Source organism: Coccidioides posadasii, chromosome 3 (assembly GCF_018416015.2).
Source record: "Coccidioides posadasii str. Silveira chromosome 3, complete sequence".
Taxonomy (NCBI): Eukaryota; Fungi; Ascomycota; class Eurotiomycetes; order Onygenales; family Onygenaceae; genus Coccidioides; species Coccidioides posadasii.
In genome coordinates, this window is record NC_089409.1 from 2,524,178 (window position 1) to 2,542,937 (window position 18,760).

Sequence of the window (18,760 nt, forward strand, 5' to 3'; positions counted from 1 at the left end):
TGTCTGCTGAATTCAAAGTTGCAAAAAAATGGATCCAATTGCGTCATATCTTGGCACAAATGCCAAGAGTTTTAGCGTCCGTGTTTAGCGCATACACATGGAACGCGAAGGAACGCGGTATCATTGGCCAATTGCCGTGCTGGTTCATGGTATTGACGGCCATTCGCATATGCGAAATACGGAGTACGGAGTACTCTGGAGGATATTGATGAGGACCTTTGGCACGGAGAAGCATTCAGTTAACTGCAGCGAGAAGGCTGTATGTAGCCGCTAGTGGACGAAATCAAACCGGAAAGCTGCCAGCATAGTGGGCAAAAGCCCGCCCCCGACTCAAAAATACAGTCTCGTAACATACGGGATTTCAAAAGGATTGCCCCACCATTTGCTTCACGAGAACGGACCAATTTTGCACTGTTTGCTTCCATTGTAATCGCTGGGCAAAATTGCGTGATATCATTTCGTCCTACTTCATCACCTCCTAATAAAGGAAATAGCTCAGCTTCAAGATATTGAAGCAGCACAATATCTACAGAGTCACACGTATCTCCTGCTGAAGAATAAGTCGTCCATACCCGAATTACCCGGCGTTGCCTGACCCTTCGACCACCCGAAATCAAGTCACCGCCAAGCTGCCCCACCGAAGCTGCTCGACAAGTTGCATCGAGGGAAAGCCAAAGCGAAAGAGGGGCAGGCATCATATCAATTTCACCGTATCAAGGTTTTGAATCCCTGGTTGAACGAAGGCCGGGCAGGACAAGGATATCTCGGGAGCTTTCATCGAGACGTTAATCACAAAATCAACGTGCCGACCGATCAATCCTAGCCATGGCTCCTCCGGTCCCCAAACCCCTTGCGATCACAGACGTCCTCCCACTCCCTAACTCATCGGTGAAAATACCTCGCCTGGGCTTCGGCGTCTACAAGTCTCCAAAACACTTATGCGAGAAATCCTGCATCACCGCTCTCCAAGTCGGATACCGCCACATTGACACTGCTCAATTCTATGGGAATGAGGCGGAGGTCGGGAACGCGATTCGCGACTCTGGGCTGGATAGGAAAGACATTTTCGTAACTACAAAGATAATATCAACGGCAGGATCTCCAGAGGCAACGTATGAGAAAGTACTGGACAGTGTACGAAAGATTGGTGGAAACGACGGATATGTCGACTTGTTTCTGATCCATTCAGCAAGCGCGGGGCCGGCTGGTAGAAAAGAAATGTGGCTTGCTCTTGAAAGGTTACTGGAAGAAGGAAAAACAAGAAGCGTTGGCGTGAGTAACTATGGCGTGAAGCACATCGAGGAAATGAAGGCCTATGCGAAAACATGGCCGCCGCATGTCAATCAAATAGAGGTACGCTGCAATCCATCATCCCATGCTTACAAGGAAGAGAATTTTTTTTGGGTTAACAGGACACTTCCTTCGTTAAGCTTCATCCGTGGTGCCAACAAAAGACCATCGATGCCTATTGCAAACAGCATGGAATTGTTGTCCAAGCGTACTCGCCGCTGGTCCGGAACTATAAAGCCAATGAACCAACCCTAGTAGCATTAGCCCAGAAATATGGAAAGACCACGGCCCAGATTCTCTTGAGATATGCGTTGCAGAAGGGATGGGTTCCCCTTCCCAAGAGCGATAATCCAGAGAATATCAAAAGTAACGCTGATTTGTATGACTTTGCGCTCGCCGAGGAGGATATGGCAACCCTCAACGGCCTGGACCAGGGTGCGGATGGCGCAATTGTTCAAGCCGTTGAAAACAAGTAAAAAATACATTCTATATTTTGATTGGTTATAGACGCTTTAATCTTTAATTTTATGAAAGCTGGATCTTAGTTTCTGGCCCGGGAATTCGCCCGCTATTTTGTCAGTCGTGTCTTTCCATGAGGTACCAATTGATAGATTGCAGCGTGGTCCGCGACGGGTTAACATCATGTTTTGATGACACTATCCATGCCAACCGCTGACGGATATATTGCTTGTTAATGGGTTTGCCGGATTGCAATCGTATGTAGGACCCTAGTTGGTGAGCCCAGCCGCCCGAGATGTGATGGCAGATGGAGAGAGCACCTACCATCGTCGTCGAAGAACAGACAGATTATCATAAGAGCTGTTCCAACAGATAAATCTTTCCCTGTATCGCATACTATGACCAGAGACTGGGACAAATCTTCTTCTAGGTTGCGGGATACGAATTTCTCAACCTTGTCTAGGACCTTTCGTAAATTGCGGCTCCCAAGTTTACCTGCGACGCAGCCCAGATTTAATACTGGACCCTGTGACAGGTTGGGGTCGCCATGACAATCAATGATCAAGTCGAAGGGGATATCCGGGACGTTGAGCGATTCGCTTTTTCCAACAAAGATGTTTTTGGTTGGTTTGATCAATGTTGCCTGCTCAGTTGAAGAAGTTTGACGTTGCTTCTCAACCAAGCCTCCAATCAATTCCGGTAGCGTCTCCTCCCCGGATTTGAGGAGAAGTTCTCGATTTTTCCAAAATATATCCGGCGTGAGACCACATGCCCACCCTTCACTGTCATCGCCTGCGCCCTGGATGTACCCACCTTCTGACATCTCAGCACCCCGCACGCGTTTCGAGGCGGAACACAAAACCATTAGATGAAAATTCCTATTTTGGGGGTATTCAGGATAAAAATAATCCCTTGTTGCCCACGATAAGCGGACGGGTTTTCCCATCCTATTCTTCAGCGATTCCAGGTCCAGTCCCAGGGCCTTGATAACATATGATCAGATCAACGCGACTCGGCCACGCTCTGTCAGAAAGAAGATGCTTACCTTGAATGCAGCCACAAACCCGTCAATTCGGCCTTCAATTTGTGACTCTTCGGAGGCGCCAAGGAAGTCTGGCGGGAACTGAACATTATGGTATGCAGGCTCATCGGGAAACAGAGTTTTGTTCATCACTGCAGCCCAGATAGGAGCAGTTTTCGAGAGGGCATCAGGGATTGCTAGAAGATGATTTAACAACAATGTCAGGGATATATATATGAAGAAACAAATATTCCTACCCTTGCCCCTTCTTGTCGAGTCCACGACGATGCATCTGGGGCAGATTTTAGCTCTGTTGAGCTTCCATATACTCTATATGCCAGAAGGATTTCTTACCCTCCGTATTGACTAAGAACGTCGAGAACCTGTAGGTTGAGCCGACGGAGGCTGAAGTCCCATTGACCGGCATGGCCATCGGTGCTTTTGAAATACGCGCTTCCTACTTTTCTCTCGGGTTGAATATACCAACTGCCACACCGTTCGTTTGCTATTAATGGTAGACGATAGTGCTCGGAGACTCCCTGGGCAAACTGCGAGTCGCTTTCGATAGATTTCAGCCTATTGGTTATAGACAACGCTGATCTCTTGAGATCTGAAAGGATATGCGACAGACTCTGAGCCTGGGAGGGAAACTCAATTTCGGAAATCGAGACCGGGTAGGCGGTCGATCCCGCCATGCCTTGGGGGCGCACGGCAATGGCTGGAGATGGGTGGGTTCAAGGCCGAAACGCTCCGAAATGTAACTCAGTATTCTCCGGATGTGGACTGCAAACTGACACACTGGTTCGACACGTGCTGGGAATCTGCGAGCGCGGCCAGCACAAGGGAGTGAGAGTACGGAAGGATTGCGCGTTTTTCTCTACTCTCCTACTCCATCCACGGCTCAAAGATTCTCCCCCAGACGACACGATTAACCAAATTAGGCAGATCCAGGCAAGGCGTTGGGGTAGTTAATTATCCTGTGAGCATCTAGCATGCCCCGTCTTCAAAACGTCAGTGCCTCCTCCAACCTTTATTTTTTTTTTTTTTTTTTTTTTCCCCTGGGACGTTTGGCTTTGAATTCTACCCGAGGAGGGGTTTCTCCACCTCCCGCCGGCTGGGGCGAGTGTGCGGCTAGAATTGCGCGGTATGGATCTCAATTTCGACGCCGTGGATCAGGCTGGGTCGGCGAATGACGACAATTGGGCTGTTCAGAAATTCAAATCAAATTCAAAGTCAACATCATGTTGTTATCCTTGCATTCAAAAATGCGAGTATTGTTGCCTGCATTCCCGTTACTAGAGCAAAATCCACACCATACATATAACCCGGTGACGGTCGCATCCATGTTGCTTTGCGATCTGATGTAGCGCTGCCCCTCCCCCTCCACAAGCAGTTTGTCTCGCACGCGGCGCCACCAGCCCCTCCGAACGGAACTTTCCCATTTGTTTGCTGTTTATTCTCACGCATTCGAAGCTTGTAGGAAAAACCTTTTTAATCTTCACTCACCTGCCTAGAAATATTCCTCGCTTCTCTTTTTTTTATTTTTTTCTCTGCCAACTCCTCACCTGTCAAGCACTTCTCCAGCCTGCCCTTCGCGCTTAGCCCTGGTGTTCCTCTATACTTGTCCCAATTGTACTCAATATCCATCAATCTTATATCGATCAACGGAATACGAAGACCAGCGGTCTAAACAAAGGCTTCCACCATGCCGAAGGTTAGTTCTCCATCTCCCGCACCTGATTGCCAGGGAATGATCGTGGTTCCATGTCCACTCACTGCATGCCGGCTTGTGGGTGTGGAGACCTCTAGTGGGTTCATGCTGCTGACCTTGTTTCTTCCTTTACCTGTAGATCACTGAGATTCTCTTCGACTGCGACAATACCCTTGTCCTCTCCGAAGAACTCGCTTTCGAAGCATGCGCCGATATCGCCAATGAGATCCTCGAAAAGAACAACATCGACCATCGCTACACCGGCGACCAGCTCATCGTCGACTTCGTCGGCCAAAACTTCCGTGGGATGATGGTCTCGCTGCAGGCCAAATTCAACTTTACTCTGACCCCAGAGGAACTCGAGGCCTATGTGAAGGAGGAAGAAAACCGTGTAATCGCCAAGCTCGTTGCCAAGGCAAAGCCCTGCGTTGGCGCCAACGAAGAGCTCGAGAAGCTCGCAAAGTCCGGAAAGTATGGCCTCGCCGTCGTCTCTTCCTCGGCTCTTCGCCGTGTCAGGGCATCGATCGAGAAAGTCGACCAGGAGAAATACTTCCCCAAGGATCATATCTTCAGCGCTGCCACCTCGCTCGAGAAGCCCACCACCAAGCCGGACCCAGCCATCTATCTGCACACCCTCAAAGTTCTCAACAAGGAGCCTACCGAATGCGTTGCCATTGAGGACAGCAAGAGTGGTGCATTGAGTGCCATTCGTGCTGGAATCCCGGTCATCGCTTACGTCGGCAGCTATAACGGCACCACGAAACAAACTGAAATGGCCAAGACTCTTCTTGATTTGGGTTGTAAGGTCGTTATGAAGGACTGGGCCGAATTCGAAAAATGCCTTGCTGAAATCGAGGCCGCCTAAAGAAAAAAAGCGGTTTTATGGGGACGCCTCTTCATAGCGCTCTACCCTCGCTTTTCGCCTCACGACGGTAATACCTTGAAACGATGGAAAAAAAAAAAAAAAAGGATGAAAAGTTAATAAATAAACGCAATGCCTGCCGATGCACATGTTGCGATACACGCGATACAGCTCCTAGCATTTTTATTTTCTGATCGCTCTCGGAACATCGATCAACAATCGCCAAGGGAAAGGCGTACTGGAATGTAATTTCATTCTACTTGCATTAGACAGGAAGCATAACGAGCAAATCAAATAAAAACATAGATGCCGCACCACCAATTCATTCCAAATACGCAGTACGGAGTACTCCGTACTCATTCCTTATTCATACTATTAATGTGTCTGTGTCGCTAAAAAGGGCCTTCAGCCTTGTTAGTGATGGAGCTATTAACTTCGTACACCGCACTCCACATTCCAGAAAAAAATTCATCTTGAAGTTCGGGGGGGGGGGGGGGGGGGGGGGGGGGGGGGGGAGGAAAAGATGAATCTAGATCTATCAGTCACTGCATATCACTGGGCGAGCCTTTCTGCCCGGAGCAAACAACTGCGCCGCACTCTTACGATGTGGTCATCCCAACAGCCGCGAAGTACTCCGTACATAGTTCCTCAAAAAAAAAAAAAGAAGAAAAAAAGGAGGAAGAATTGGCATGACACTGAATCAGCAGGATCAAAGCGCAATAGCGATAAAATGCCGTGTGCTCCGTACTCCGTAAGACTTTCGCCTTCTTTTCAAGAATGAAGCCTGGGATGCGGTGGGAAGCTCTATGGAGTAGTATTAAATTCGTCCGTGCGACGGGAAAGGGGGGAAATTGAGTTTTGCGCCCAGTCGAGCCGGCAAGCGGAGATAAGGTTGGCGGAGTTGAAACGAAATCCCGTCCCACACAACGTTAATACATAGTCCCTCAAACCAACGCATTTCCTCCCAAGTACGGAGTAAATGGGTACGGATACGTTGAAAGAGATCGGATTGGACATTTTGGAAAGAGTGCATTGAATTTAGAGCTATTATGAATGCGAATGGAAGCAAGAAAATCCTTGTTAAACCCTCAACGCCTTGGCCAGAGTCGCCCGCCTGCAATTCCAAAAAGCGCCTGACGTCGAGTTATATCTACATCAAAATGATCCCCAGTGCAGAGATGAGGCAGGGAAAAAGGATAGTCCAATAGTGGGACAATGCCTTTGAGGCCGCCGAGCTTGGAGTTGCGGGATGGGAAGAACTTTCTGCCTGCCTTTGAAAGCCGTTACCTACTGTCAATTCTCCAATCGCTGAGAAATAACATACCTTACAGCCTTCCCACCTTCAAAATACGTTATAGTCTTGCTCAAAAATCGGGCAGTGGGCTCCACTGCCAAGGGAAGCGGATAGTGTTTGAGGGAGCAGGTCTGCAGGGCACCCTCGTCAGGAAAGGCTTCCACATATGCTGCCGCTCCCAAATCTATTGACGTGGGCTTGAAGAGGAGACCTTTTGGATCCGGTCCGGACGGATGAGTTGGCATCGATATCGAAGTTGGCTGTGGGAAGGACTCAAACGGGACAAATGAGGGTATGATCGCGGTCACGCAGGCTGTCTCGTCATCTTTTTCGGTTTGTAGCCTCCCTTGCCAGGTGTATCCATCAGCCCAGGAGGTGAAACTGGTCGGAAATGCCCTGCTGATATCTTAGCTGAGTACCCCAATCTATGAGAACCGTTGTACTAACAGGACGGTGGTCTTTGTTGTGCCTTGCTGACTATATGTAACTGTTGTCACTTGGGTCCCATCGTCATTCGTCGCGGGAGGAGTGTATCCGCTTGGGAGATCGTTGGATATTGTGGAGGTTCTGGTTGTCCCGACCAGTGTGTTTACAATTTCAATTACGGTAGCGGCCACGACCGTCGTGGAAAATTCCATTGGATACCACGTAAACGTATATACGGGTTCAACCTCAACCTTGCAATACGGTGTGCAGTTTTCAAGTTGTTGTCGCGCCGCGATGGCTTTGGCCGCTCCTTCTCCATGACTAGGATATTTTGCTGAGAGCAAGGGTTTAGCCGAGTCATACAGAGAAATCGCGTCAAAAGCAGAAGAAGACTTACTCTGGCCTGAAAGGGCGCCGAGAATAAAGGTAGCGTAGAGAATGAGCCGAAACATGTTGAACCAGTACGGAGGACCTGCACTTCAAGCCGTTTCTACATTGACGATGCCAGGGAGATTCTCTAGGTAGTTATACCATGGAGGAATGACACCCTGGGCGAGTGAGCGAGATTTGGACAGAGAGATTCATTACATATCCTCCCCCGAGCTCGCAAAATGAAATAACGACGGATCCACACACGCGGTTTTTTGGGGTGATGCCCTCCTCAAACTGATTGGTGAAGAGGTTGGTGGCTGGCTATAGCCTCATGCATTGCGCATCTCAAGGCCTGGACACGCCGTCCTCCGCGGAAGATGATGATCCGGGGCCAAAAATATATATATTCGAGAGCATTCAGGCTCTTTCTCCCGCCTCTCAGCTCATTACTGGAAACGGTGATCACCAGCTGGGTGCTCTTCTCCAGATAAGGACGAATAGGGCTTGGAAGCATCAGCAAATTCGCCACTAGTAACCTGATTAGCCAACCGTCCTGGGCTGTGTCTCTTTGAGGAGGGCAATGTCAGGCCAAAAAAAAAGGCTGTCTTCACCACGAGTGTGGAGAATTGTCTTGACGCCCTTGGCTGGCACGATATCATAGGGCAGAGAGGATGCTGTGGCGCCCCGTGTCAGCCAAGGATTTCCGATTCTGTGTTAAGAGTGAACGGGCCATGGGCCCACAACGGCACACGGAGACAATCTTATCTTATTTGAGCCGCGTTCGATTCCCAGGCACCCTCTCCAGTGCTCACGCGAGAGCCTTGTCGCGCAGAATGGCGGTGATCAGTTGGTTGCATCCCAAATTCCACGGAGGAACTCCACGGTGCTCACATATTTTCCCGAGTTTCTGCGGCGGAACGTGGAGACGGGAATGGGTGATCATTGATTCGTTCCTGAGTTGAGTCGTGACCCTAAAATGCTGCATCGTACAGTCGCTGCAGGATCCATAATATATCATTGGAACTGGGCCAGAAAACCCCGTGTGCGCAGTGGAACCGGCGATCCCACTGCGTCGTAGTTAACAAAGCTCTTTTCACCAGGCCATATTATTAACTCCACTCTGATCCTCTCGTAAGAAGCTGAGGCCGTTGACAATTGCCCACCACAGGATTCTGCTGAACCATGTCGCACTATTCACCCATGGAGACTGCGGACCTGAGGACCATGAGCGTGTCTTCTGTTGCAAATGCCGACTTCGAAGCCAAATCGAGGTCTCGTACTCGTCGTTTGCAGAAAACGTTATCAAGTTCTTCTCTCCCTAACTTGTTGTTATGGGCAATTCTAGGAACTGTGCTCTTTGCCGTCACTGCTTGGATCTCCCAAGCTAAACTCTCCACCAGTCGAACTCTTACGCTCCTTCGAGCCTCCCAAAGCCTCTTATCGGCCTGTTCTGCGCTGGCACTCGCAAATGTGTTTGAGCTGGTTCAATGGGCCTTTGCAGGGAGGGATGGCGGACTAAATTTCCTGAGCCTTCTTGGGTTGACTCCGACCACGGGGTTCTTGGGATCTGCAAAGGTCATCTTCGCGAAGACCGCTACATTTACTGATAGGCTTTGGCCTTTGTTAAAGTGCGTTATCGATTTCAATTTCGTATGACCTAGCTTGAGGATTATTTAACTGTAATGTCCAATGCAGGATCTCACTTGCTTGCGCCGTTTGGTTATCCGGGGTCCTCCTCTTTGGTGAGCTACTTGCGACCCTTCACGAGTGCACGAAAACCTATCTTGCTAAAAGTCAAACTTAGCAAACACCTCACTGATGACCGGTTATGATTCTGTGTATACGTATAATGCGACCGCCGGTGTTGGCCAGTTCAACGGCTCATTTGTACAGCCGTACCTACAAAAGCTGCAGAATCTATCCCCACAATACCCATATCGTGTCGTGCCATATACAGCACTGTCCATGCTCTATGACTTTGTCGTCAATCCGATGCATTCGGTAGTTGGCGACCCCATTGCCTGTCATGACAAAGACTGCGATTCATATTTGCTCACTGGAGGGCTCATCATGACAACTCCATGGCCACCTTTGAGTCATCCCTCGGAGTCTGTCATTAAAATATACGACGTGCCTTCAACCCAAATCGAATTCAAGCGTCGTATATCTGATAGAGATATGTTCATGGATAAGGACTGCATGGTTTTTGGTGACGACCAGACACTGATCGGGCTGAGATTTTGTTTAGCAAATAACACGAAAGCCAACGGATCAATTACGGCCGGTATGCATATAACTCGGTTACCCTGAAGGAAGTCACTAATGTTACTCAAGGCTTATATGTGTGTCCAAACGGCACCCAGGCGGGTAAATGTGAGGGCACAGGTATTTTTCCAAATCTCACGACGACATTTTCTGTTTACAGTCGCAAAGCGAATGTTGTCGCATCCCGGTCAAATTATAGCGTTGTCGCGATCTCAGAGATTGGGGAGCCCACCAAAAACACCGATATTGATCTTGTCGGCTTTAAAGAGGCTATAACCTGGCTCCTAGACTATAAAGCCGCCCAAATTCCTGCTACGTCTTCAATCGCAGAACATTTCTGGAGCGGTCAAGACCAGCTCAGCAACAAGTATTGGTCCAGAGAGCTATATCAGACGTTTCAGAGTATTCTTGCGTTTCCACTCTGGAAATTCAATCCCAACAACTTTGGCAATGTAGAGCTGTCGGCGCAAGAAATCACTACATCGCTCCCTCAAGAATTTCACACAAAGGCAGCGATTGCTACGCCGTATACGAGGATAGTTCTCAACAAGTCGATGTTTATCCTTTTCCTCCTGTTACATATTCTGGTGCTTACGTTCGTCTGGGCAATGCTCTTATGGTTGGTGATTACTCGGCCAGATTTGCCAAAAATTTCATCCTACCCCCTTTTCGATTTTGCGTTTAAGACAAGGTACACAATGCCATCCGATCCTCCGCCTCGGCACCAGAAGTCAGAAAATCCTCCGAAACATATAGTGAGAATTGGCGATAAGGAAATACTTTCGGATCTAAGTCAGCTAGAAGTATTTTTGCGTGGGAGGGGAGCTGGGTTAAATTCGCGGCAGACGCCTGAAACTCTCTACAGTGTGCTTTTCAACCTACCAGCACAAGCACAGATTCTGACGGATAGTTCCCATGAGGCCCTTGTATCAGAAGCTGGAGAGGACGAGAGGAAGAAGTTTCTTTCCCAGGCTCACCCGGCAAATATTTCCTAAAAATTATGGTCTATAGAGGACGCAATTATGCCGTCTGGAAAGAGGTAATCAGAGCCGTCTCTTGAGCGTCAGGATGTCGGGATGAATGAATGCAGAGAGGGCAGTCCGTAGTTATTTCTCGACCGGTTGAACCATCTTACGTAACTAAACCACTCAATCCTGATAATATTTGATCAGCCCGCGAACTAATATTCATTTACCCAACCTCTAACGAGGTACCGACTCCCAAGATTTATACATACATCTCTATTGTTTATGCAGCTTACACTGTAAACACAGCTGTTGGGTCTATATAAACCCTTTGAAATTCTTCATTTATCGCCAGTATTTCCAGCAAATAAGTATTTAGTTACTGCTTGGAAACTTCGTTAAGATCTTGTCCCTCGCTAATCGTCGCTGCCCAACATCCATCAGCATGGAGAAAGAGAAACTTCTCTCGATAGAGCCATTGGTATGATACTTACATCCGAATTATTCTTCAATCTTATCGGGCAAGAAGAAGTTTAATACAAATCCTTATTTTTCCTGTTCAATTACCTTATTGCGATCTTTCGCTCACTTTCTTCCTAAGCCCCGCTACGGCTGTATTCGCCGTGCACCGGGAATATATCCAAACCCTATCTCCTTATCCCTCATTTTCCCTTTCGAATCACGATGCCTGTCATTTAGCCCTGTAAGTTATTCATGCAACTGGGGCTGATTTTGTCCCAACTCGGGCGTATGGCTCCGAATAGGATCCCGCCCAGGCGCGATGGATTCGGCTTTCGAAATGTACCTATACGGATCCAAGGGGAACTGTGCGAACTTGGGAGAGTGCTGAGAGACAGGTAGGTACAGTATATGTTGTTCATTTTCCCCCCCTAAAAAAACAAAAGGCCCTGCTCATTTGCTGAATACATTAAGATCAATATGCTTTGTGGGTTCCATGGCACAATATTTGGGAATGGGGTTGTATATGAACACCTGTACATATGTGCTATTGTATGTGTATTTGATATGAAGCTAGACACTAACCGTTCATCGACAGACCCGCCCTAAGGACTGCCTAATCGATGGCGTAGGCATTGTGGCAATATTAGAAAAGCCATCGGGACCAGAACTCTTACTCCAAAAGCAGTACCGCCCGCCAATCGACAAAATTGTCATTGAAGTTCCAGCGGGGCTCATAGATGCGGGTGAGACGCCAGAAGAATGTGCGATCAGAGAGTTAAAAGAAGAGACGGGATATGTTGGGGTTCCTGAACAAACTAGTCCGGTTATGTGGAATGGTATGTATTCCGTATAGGCTCCTTGGATTGGCGTGGGGCGGGAAACCGAGGCAGAGCTTACATTTTTCACATCACAGATCCCGGGTTTTGCAATACAAACCTCCACATGGTGCATGTCCGTGTGGATATGTCTCTCCCTGAGAACCAAAACCCGAAACCTCAGCTGGAAGATAACGAATTCATTGAATGTTTCACGTTGCCACTCAAAACACTGTTTGCTGAGACGCAGCGACTGGAGGCAGAAGGATATGCGATCGATGCTAGGGTTGGAACTCTAGCAGAGGGGATTGAGATCGCGAAGAAGTGGAGTTTGGTTGGATAGATACCTTGGAGGACACGTGCCGCACGTACGCCCAGATCCGACTGTTCATAGATGATAGATAGATTCGATAGGATGATGACACCAATCAAGCTTCTTTTGGCATGCATGAGTCTTCGAGATGCCTCTGACCTTTTATATCCTCCCCTCAGATTTCAAGCCGTTGTAGAGGGCCCAAGCAGCCAACGACTTGCCGTCCCGCGCACCCTCTTTCCACAGCTGTTCCAGCGGTACCAATTTCAGCGTAATTTTCTCGCCTTCCTTTCTCAGTCCCGTCAACTGGCCCTGCAGTTGGTCTATTTCAACCCTTTTCATGCGCTTCTGGCATAAAAATAGGGGAATGAACTCATCGCTTCCTCCAGGCGATGGGTACACACCAACCTGCAGCTTTTCCTTGACTTCATTCTCCGGAATTGTAGGTTCTCGAGTCGTGGGACCGAGAGTGAGGGCGGTCATGTCGAGCAGCTCGTCTTGTTGAATGGAGAGGCCCGTTTCTTCTTGGATCTCCTTTGCCGCTCCGCCAGAGAATGTCCCGCTATCATCGAGCATACCGGCGGGGATTTCTGGGAAGGCAAGCGATCCAGCGGGAATGCGGGGTTGGATGGTCAATATCACGCGTTTCTCCGCGTCGGAATCGGGTGGAATGTCGTCAGGTTGGAGGATAAGCTGAGAAAGAGCAAAACGGCATTAGTCGTGGTATATATGAACAGGAGCCGTTTGGAGCATATTCTACCAGTATCCCTACACTCCCGCCTCTGAGGAACACGCTCCCGGGGAGCTTCTCCCCACTGTCATTCGAGACGTCAGCTCGTAGCTTCACGAAGCCTAAACGGCCCCGACCAAAGAAGTCGACCGCTTGTATTTCAATTTTCCGAAGTGCATATGGCGCAGAATTGAATTCATGCTTTGCGCTCCCCTGCAGGAAGAGTGAGTGTTGCAGAGTCGAGAGCCAGATCTTGAATGCAGGAAAGGAAAGAAGTTGGCTCTCAGTTACATCCGGAGCCAACTGGACGGTCACAGGAGGTTTGATATTAGGAAGAGTAAAGGTTGACATCCTACAACGAGGATACTGAAAATGGCGGTAAAGGAGGTGAGTTCTCAGCCGCATGAGGGAGAGAAATGTGGTTGATGAAAGGATGCAGATTGCATCATGCCATCGTTGCTGGAACGGGGAGGGTAGTTTTGACTGGGAGGTTCACCAGTTGGGCTACTTATATCATCCAGGTTCTATCTCGAATGCGTCGAGGAGGACTCGGCGCCAATATAACAAGCCTTTTTTCTATTTGGACATAGAACATCTCCGTTGCGTAAGCACACCCCGTACGCAGTACTCGGTAATGGCTGCGAAAGCTTTGGCTCTCGATGATCTTCTCCCGCATGCGCGTCCGTCGACCGCTCAAAGGGGCGGCGGGCGAGATGAGCAGCGCAAGTGCTGACATAAGCGGGTGATGTTCGGGAGAGTTAGTTAACTGCCTGGCTGGTAACTTCGCTCTTTAACGTTGCAACTGTTGAGCGATTTGCTGTTCGCCGGTGATGCATCAAGCAGACACTCCTTGTCCAACAAGACAAATCCAGTCCACTGAGCACTCGAAATCCGTTCTGGTTTGGACAAACATGGCTATTGATTGGCTGATTTCTCAAGCAATTTGCCATCGGCCGCTGCATGCGTGTGATCATCCGCCGTAAACAACCTGAAAACATCCCCAGACTTGTTCATTGTCTTGCTCAAGCCGGCTACGCATTTGTCATTGGTTCCTTGCCGGTCGAAGCTTAAGGCTGGAATTGACCGAATTCCCACAGCCTGTTGCATTCTCCCAAGCTCTAACATGGTTAAGAACATTGACCGGCGAGAAGCATGAGCGACGAAATCCAGGACCGTGCCATCGCCGACCCCCACATCTTTCGAGTCTCCAAAGGCAGGCCAGTTCGTCTCCGCGCGCTCGGCTCACCTTTCCAGGCGATCCGTCACAGTCGCGAGGTCAGGTGGAAAGGCTGTTTAAATACGGATGTGGGACCGTTTTGTTCTTGATATTTTATCATCATCATCATCATCATTATCGTCATCATCATCATTATTTCCCAACCTACGTTGCTGCACGCCACACAGTTTCTGCATCATTTATTTGATGAGACGCTGTAATGTTGTTTCATTTTCTCTCTGAGCTTCCCATCGTCTAAACTATCGATACCCATATCGAGTTTTTAAGCGATGTCCATTCTTTTGCGTCCGAAAATTCGATAAATAGAGGATTTTCGGATTTTCTGTCATCATTATCCTTACTCCTTTGCGTAACCGTTCAACTAAACCAGAATATTTGATGATTATTTCCTTTTTTTTTTTTCTTTTCCTCTTTCCCTTCCTAAGGTTCCTAGGGATGGTATTTTATCCATTCGCTGAGAAATTCATAGCAGATCATCTATTCTCTATAATCCCTGTGAAAGAATCTCAGTCATAGATCCGGTGGAGGAATGGTGGCGCAGATATAGAATCACAATATACCCGAAACTGGAGCCCTCATTAGCAGACACAGAAGAGGAGAGGCCTTGAAAGTGCTACTTCCGAGAACAGTCACACTCGGGCTAGATAGTGGTGTGTTAGGCTACTCTTTCTTCAAGATTCGGATGGATGCTAAGATGGGCCGATAGGATAATGTCTTTGCTTGCGGTAGGACTGGATGGGAGCATAGAAGACCACAACGTGCAAGAGCCAACACAGACGAGAAGCCCAAATTCTAGAACCATAGATAAATGTGTCAACGGACCTGACCCTCCCGCCACGCGACATTCCCCGCGTCGCGGAATCGCTTGTCCGGAGCCTCCGCCTTCAGGTCGTCGACCCGGCCATCGAGCTGCAACCCGGTCTTCTGAGCCCGCCTCGTCCTCTCCATTATATTGTGGTAAGTATGCCGCTGTGGTTGCTGGCCCACGCCATTTTGCTACGATGATTCGTACTCGGCTTCTTCCGTAGAAAGATCGGATGCTCTCTGAACTCGCTGACTTATTTGTGCGTAATAGGTCGCGCTTACTCCAAGGACAACCATCAACCTCGCCCTCATCCTCATCCCCATACTCTCCCACATACTCATCCTTGTCCTCCTTCTTCCTCTCCGCTAAGCCACTCCCCGTCTCCGAATCGCACTTCCCACGGAGATCCGTTCGTGGCCCGATCCCAATCTCATTCAGGCACGTCCTTCCCGCTTTCTCACCAGCCAAGCCGCTTCCGTGAGCAACAATCGCCCGTGTGTCCACTTGTTTCTCCGGGAGACGATGCCCTAGAGAGGGCTAATTCTGGGCTCCGACCGTCCTCATCGAGTGAAGTCAACGTAGAAGTGCAAAGTTCTCCGCCCCACTCGCCTTCGAACTTTCCTGAAGGGTCTAGTGCTGTCCGGCCTGAATCGAGCCTTGACGGCATGGCCGAATTTCCACACGGGCAGCCTAATGGTCAGTTAATTTCCACTGTTAGACAGAATCACAGTCACAACGAAGCCGAACAAGAGCGTGCCGAAACATTTAGGCAAGTCCATGTCGCAGAATCGCCTGCTCTGCTTAACGCTCAAGGCAAGTCTCTGTGCTTAATGCTGATCGCGTGGAATTATACTCATATGTGACTCTAGGCGAAATATCGGGAGGCCAAATCTCTACAGCATCCTACAACAACTGGAATATACCGACAACGGCTCTCGAGGCCGGGGCAACCGATAGAACTGCCCTGCATCCTTTTAGTGCTGTCCAGTCCACCCCGGAACCGCAGCTGGGCGACAGCACAACTTCCAATGGCGCTTCCCGTGAAACTGTTCCCGAAAATAACAATCCCCAAGCTTCTCAACCCCGCCTAGATCATTCATTTCAAAATTCATGGGATGCATTTATTGCACAAGAACTAGAGCGTCGCGCTGCATTTGCGCAGGCTAATCATGTGCCAGTCATGGCAACCATGAACCCAAATCTGTACCATGGTCAATACTTCTATCCTGGACCTATGACGACGGCTACGGATGTTCAACTTCTTAACCAGACCCAGGTGTCCGGAACCGTGGATAACGGGGCCGCTTCTGCTAACGTGTCCCCGGCAACGAGAGACCCCCATACTCCTCAGGGTAGTCCCTCCCGCACACATGGCGTAGCGCATCCAGAGCAAGTCTCAGGACCGCGACGTAGCCATATGGAAGCGTTTACAATGGACAACAGACACAACACGGGTCCGTCGGAATATCGGAATACTCGTCCTCGCCTTCTACCAGGATCGCAAGAGGCTTCTTTCGCAGCGCACCACGCAGCATTACAGCGTCAGTTCGCTGCAAACGGAACAAACCGACCTTTATCGAGTAACCAACAAAGGGCCACTTCCCGCTATGTGAATGCAGCTCTGCGACATTTCACGTTCCAACATCGCGGACAGTCTGTTGAGCAAGTAAATATAGATCTTAACCGATACGCCGCAGATCATTCAGGAGCTTCAACGGTGAAAAAGGGACTCGATAACCAAAACGATGGGCGACCGAAGCCTAAAGAGAGCTCTGAAATGAAGATTGATTTCGATTGCCAGATCTGCCGGAGTCAGACGGTTGACACTGTTATCATTCCATGCGGCCATGCCATTCTTTGTCAATGGTGTGCAGAGCAGCATATCCCCACGTTCCCTGCCTATCCCACCAGACCTCGTGAGCATGCGAATTGTCCACTTTGCCGGAAACCGGTTCGTGAGAGGGTGCGGTTATTCCTACATGCTCTGGAAATCTTCTCAGCAATAATACTAATGGTCTTATAGTACCGGATCTTTACTCCCTGAATCGCCTGTACCTTCATGATCCGCCTTTTTCAGTTCCTTCTCATACTTTCCTGTGATATTATGGACCAATGATGATATATTTGCCGTTATACCCTGCATATACCGATATTGCGGTTGATGGCCGTTTGCTTTGTTTTGTTTTCCATCCCCCCACATCATCAAAATCATGAAGTGGCGTTTTAAATTTGTTTTTCGGTATTTCTGTGCTTGCAGCCATGCTTTTTGGTATTTCTTTCCCCCAAGCAAGACCTGTAAGAATGTTTTCTGAACTCACATGGAAGTACGGAGTAAAATGGGTCCGTATTTACTCAGTCCCTGGCATGTATGATTTCACTCCCCCCCACCTTGCTGGCGTGATCACTTTGTCTGTCGCCTTGATTGAGATTTCCAGGATTAGTCTTGTCAATAATAATGACCGGAGGCCGTCTAAGTTGTTGCAATACTGTTGGTGGTTCAGAGTTGCCATCCAGCTTTTCCTTTCTGCAGCGGGTGGGTGGGAGGGCAACACCCACTTTTGACTCAGCTGGCAGACATGGATCTGATTTGCTCTCTATTGAGTTTATGATACGACATCTCGGATCCTTGAATCCCAAATACATACTGGTGATCTTATTCATTCCATGTGGTCCGAGAGTTTTAATTTATTTTTTTATTTTTTTAATTTTTTTGCGGGTTTACAAGGAGTCTATTGTATCCTGTACATAGGAGGAAGGAGGAGAATCTTAGCCGTCGCCTCAAAAGCGCGTGCCAGTGGAAGTGAAGAACGTATTCGCTTGTCTCAGTGATTAGCATTGCCTTGCTGTAGGAGGCTAAACATGGCTGGTATTTGGAAATATAACTAACAATAATCCCTAAAGAGAAAATTGTAAGAGCAATTGGGCGGATGGATAGTGGGTGCGGGTGGAGGCTTATACCACTTAAGGGAACGAACAGCCTTTGAATGCTGCCAGGTTGTTTACAGGTCATAGCTACCGGGCGTGGGGCGCGGGCAGCGTGATTGAGGCTGGGTGACTCTGACAGGTTTGAATTTGCAAAGTTGCAAACGGTCATTCGCTACTCTGTAGTCTGTAAAGTTGGATTGCAAATATGATGTATCAAATGGGGTGCGAGTACACTCTTCCGTGCTGAAAAATGCGTTAAGGTTGTCACTCCATATTCTGTCCTCTGTACGGAGTATGTTTTCTTATCTCTGTCTCTGTCCAGAATGAACTCAGACTAGTGGTGAGTCCACCGCTCTCCTTAGAGGGAAAGATCTTCTCGCAAGAGAAGGATGCCTTGCATTTTGTTGTTGAGACGCTACAGTCGCCACAGGAGTTTCTAAGCAATGCACACGAATCAAAGCTCCCTTCGCCACCAAAGATGGATTGGAGTGGCATACACAAAATATTCTTCGTCGATGATGAGCAATGATAGACTTTGGCGGTGGGCCTGGACTGATTGGGGTGCCTATCCAGGCGGCGGAGACATTTTTTCTTGCCTGATACTGAAATCTCTTGAGCAGGCTCGCTTCACCCTCTCCAGCAGCAAACTTTTGGATGCGCCATGCGAAAGCTTCCCTCCCAGATTGGCTGCCATGATATGGATATAGGTATCATGTGCCTCTGGAAACTTGTGTGAACACCAGAGCCGAATATCTCAGACATGGACAAAGGAGCAGAGCAGCCTCTTATGTCGCAGATGATGAAGAGT

General features: G+C 48.7%; 9 protein-coding genes across 9 annotated transcripts; 6 read left to right on the top strand and 3 right to left on the bottom strand.

The window, feature by feature from the left end:
• Positions 1 to 530: 530 nt before the first annotated feature.
• Positions 531 to 2,007, top strand: D8B26_005755 (uncharacterized protein). The gene is made up of 2 exons (XM_003069307.2): positions 531 to 1,353; positions 1,431 to 2,007. Exons 1-2 carry the CDS (start codon positions 826 to 828, stop codon positions 1,764 to 1,766), a joined length of 864 nt encoding a protein of 287 aa, XP_003069353.1. The 5' UTR covers positions 531 to 825; the 3' UTR covers positions 1,767 to 2,007.
• D8B26_005756 (uncharacterized protein) lies at positions 1,867 to 3,465 on the bottom strand (the record flags this gene model as incomplete). Its single annotated transcript, XM_066124984.1, has 5 exons — positions 1,867 to 2,018; positions 2,074 to 2,731; positions 2,795 to 2,967; positions 3,028 to 3,062; positions 3,125 to 3,465. 5 exons carry the CDS (start codon positions 3,463 to 3,465, stop codon positions 1,867 to 1,869), a joined length of 1,359 nt encoding a protein of 452 aa, XP_065981065.1.
• A 579-nt stretch (positions 3,466 to 4,044) lies between these two features.
• D8B26_005757 (uncharacterized protein) lies at positions 4,045 to 5,670 on the top strand. The gene is made up of 2 exons (XM_003069309.2): positions 4,045 to 4,484; positions 4,621 to 5,670. The coding sequence occupies exons 1-2, from the start codon at positions 4,476 to 4,478 to the stop codon at positions 5,344 to 5,346; spliced, it is 735 nt and encodes a 244-aa protein (XP_003069355.1). The 5' UTR covers positions 4,045 to 4,475; the 3' UTR covers positions 5,347 to 5,670.
• Positions 5,671 to 6,493: 823 nt separating this feature from the next.
• D8B26_005758 (uncharacterized protein) lies at positions 6,494 to 7,515 on the bottom strand (the record flags this gene model as incomplete). Its single annotated transcript, XM_003069310.2, has 4 exons — positions 6,494 to 6,614; positions 6,668 to 7,033; positions 7,085 to 7,397; positions 7,461 to 7,515. The coding sequence occupies 4 exons, from the start codon at positions 7,513 to 7,515 to the stop codon at positions 6,494 to 6,496; spliced, it is 855 nt and encodes a 284-aa protein (XP_003069356.2).
• A 1,102-nt stretch (positions 7,516 to 8,617) lies between these two features.
• D8B26_005759 (uncharacterized protein) lies at positions 8,618 to 10,901 on the top strand (the record flags this gene model as incomplete). Its single annotated transcript, XM_003069311.2, has 4 exons — positions 8,618 to 9,063; positions 9,131 to 9,177; positions 9,240 to 9,719; positions 9,770 to 10,901. The coding sequence occupies 4 exons, from the start codon at positions 8,618 to 8,620 to the stop codon at positions 10,693 to 10,695; spliced, it is 1,899 nt and encodes a 632-aa protein (XP_003069357.2). The 3' UTR covers positions 10,696 to 10,901.
• Positions 10,902 to 11,110: 209 nt separating this feature from the next.
• On the top strand, positions 11,111 to 12,285 carry D8B26_005760 (uncharacterized protein; the record flags this gene model as incomplete). The annotated part of the gene is made up of 4 exons (XM_003069312.1): positions 11,111 to 11,146; positions 11,430 to 11,522; positions 11,723 to 11,963; positions 12,041 to 12,285. The coding sequence occupies 4 exons, from the start codon at positions 11,111 to 11,113 to the stop codon at positions 12,283 to 12,285; spliced, it is 615 nt and encodes a 204-aa protein (XP_003069358.1).
• A 132-nt stretch (positions 12,286 to 12,417) lies between these two features.
• Positions 12,418 to 13,664, bottom strand: D8B26_005761 (uncharacterized protein; the record flags this gene model as incomplete). Its single annotated transcript, XM_003069313.2, has 2 exons — positions 13,016 to 13,664; positions 12,418 to 12,948 (listed from the first exon to the last, which is right to left on the bottom strand). Exons 1-2 carry the CDS (start codon positions 13,388 to 13,390, stop codon positions 12,418 to 12,420), a joined length of 906 nt encoding a protein of 301 aa, XP_003069359.2. The 5' UTR covers positions 13,391 to 13,664.
• Positions 13,665 to 14,855: 1,191 nt separating this feature from the next.
• On the top strand, positions 14,856 to 15,890 carry D8B26_005762 (uncharacterized protein; the record flags this gene model as incomplete). Its single annotated transcript, XM_066124985.1, has 2 exons — positions 14,856 to 15,179; positions 15,298 to 15,890. Exons 1-2 carry the CDS (start codon positions 14,909 to 14,911, stop codon positions 15,888 to 15,890), a joined length of 864 nt encoding a protein of 287 aa, XP_065981066.1. The 5' UTR covers positions 14,856 to 14,908.
• Position 15,891: 1 nt separating this feature from the next.
• On the top strand, positions 15,892 to 17,071 carry D8B26_005763 (uncharacterized protein; the record flags this gene model as incomplete). Its single annotated transcript, XM_066124986.1, has 2 exons — positions 15,892 to 16,990; positions 17,051 to 17,071. Exons 1-2 carry the CDS (start codon positions 16,208 to 16,210, stop codon positions 17,069 to 17,071), a joined length of 804 nt encoding a protein of 267 aa, XP_065981067.1. The 5' UTR covers positions 15,892 to 16,207.
• Between the last annotated feature and the right edge of the window lie 1,689 nt (positions 17,072 to 18,760).

Bases quoted from the DNA above. Each gene is read 5' to 3' on its own strand.
- D8B26_005755 (XM_003069307.2), top strand. From the start codon at position 826: ATGGCTCCTCCGGTCCCCAAACCCCTTGCGATCACAGACGTCCTCCCA. The intron at 1,354-1,430 runs GTACGCTGCAAT...TCCTTCGTTAAG, and splicing joins CGCATGTCAATCAAATAGAG to CTTCATCCGTGGTGCCAACA.